A 1,124-nucleotide genomic window follows, 5' to 3' on the forward strand; every position below is an offset into this window, starting at 1 on the left:
GTTCATTATCATTAGGGACTGGTGAAACCCTCTTGTATTGGTTCATTATCATTAGGGACTGGTGAAACCCTCCTGTATTTGTTCATTATCATTAGGGACTGGTGAAACCCTCCTGTATTTGTTCATTATCATTAGGACTTCAGCAGTGTAGGGACTGGAAACCTATTCTAATTGTTAGGGTTATTTTGGAGAGCAACAGCTCTGAAATGGCACGTCCAACAGAGACCAAACTTACACGTAGTGCAACTCGGCCAAACGGTGGCGCTACAAACGTGATAAATCTGCCATTTTGAAAATAGTGTCAATTCTTCCAACATTTTTAAACAGCATCTCCTCAGACACTGCTAAATATTTTTTTTATTTTTTTTTAGAAACTTGGTGTACAGCATCTATACACAAAGATCTTTAAATGCATTATAAATTAAATTGATATCTTAAACGTAATGGCTGGTGTGAGCCAATGAAGTTGAGTGAGTTTGGGCCTGACGTCAAGTCACTCTTGGAGGGAATAGAGCCCCTTGCTGGCCATGCCATCACTCTACCATGTTTGCGCCGGTCCACTACCCACATGGATTCAAAAGTATAAAATTGGATTGATTACCAAAGATGAAGTCAAGACCAGAACTATTTAGACCCAGACCAAGGACCAGTGGTTCCCGTCCACAACCAGACCAAGGACCAGTTTAAATGGGGGAAAATAAGATCCAATTTAATTTGAATTAATCATGCAAAAATATTGAATAAATGTTTTATTGTCACTGAAATCCCTCCATATACATATCATGTTTTGAAAAAAACATTTCAACATTACATTGGGGAGACGTTGATGATAAAGTTACACAATTCAACGACAGACAATCTATTACATACATCATTCAGAGGAAAACATTTCAGTGACGTTAAGGAACACGATGATAACGTTGCTCACCGTCCTGCAGCACTTCCTCATCAGCCGGATCCTTCTGCTTGGTGAAGTCCAGAGTGTAGGTCATACCGTTACAGCCCCGCGTCCTCACACCAACCCTCAGGCCAATCTGGAACACAACCACCATTATACCACTACCCATAACCCCTCACACCCACCCTCAGACCAATCTGGAACACAACACAACCACCATTATACC

At 40.9% G+C, this 1,124-nt stretch overlaps 1 protein-coding gene across 1 annotated transcript in view; it reads right to left on the minus strand.

Moving 5' to 3' along the window:
* Nucleotides 1–884: 884 nt before the first annotated feature.
* Nucleotides 885–1,124, minus strand: part of LOC112074971 (iron-sulfur cluster assembly 1 homolog, mitochondrial) — a 4,792-nt gene continuing 4,552 nt past the window's right edge. The window contains exon 3 of the mRNA XM_024142037.2: nucleotides 885–1,034. Coding sequence (XP_023997805.2) covers nucleotides 900–1,034 — 135 coding nt within the window. The 3' untranslated portion in view covers nucleotides 885–899. The remainder of the gene's footprint in view (nucleotides 1,035–1,124) is intronic.

Source organism: Salvelinus sp. IW2-2015, unplaced genomic scaffold, assembly GCF_002910315.2.
Source record: "Salvelinus sp. IW2-2015 unplaced genomic scaffold, ASM291031v2 Un_scaffold2908, whole genome shotgun sequence".
Classification (NCBI taxonomy): domain Eukaryota; kingdom Metazoa; phylum Chordata; class Actinopteri; order Salmoniformes; family Salmonidae; genus Salvelinus; species Salvelinus sp. IW2-2015.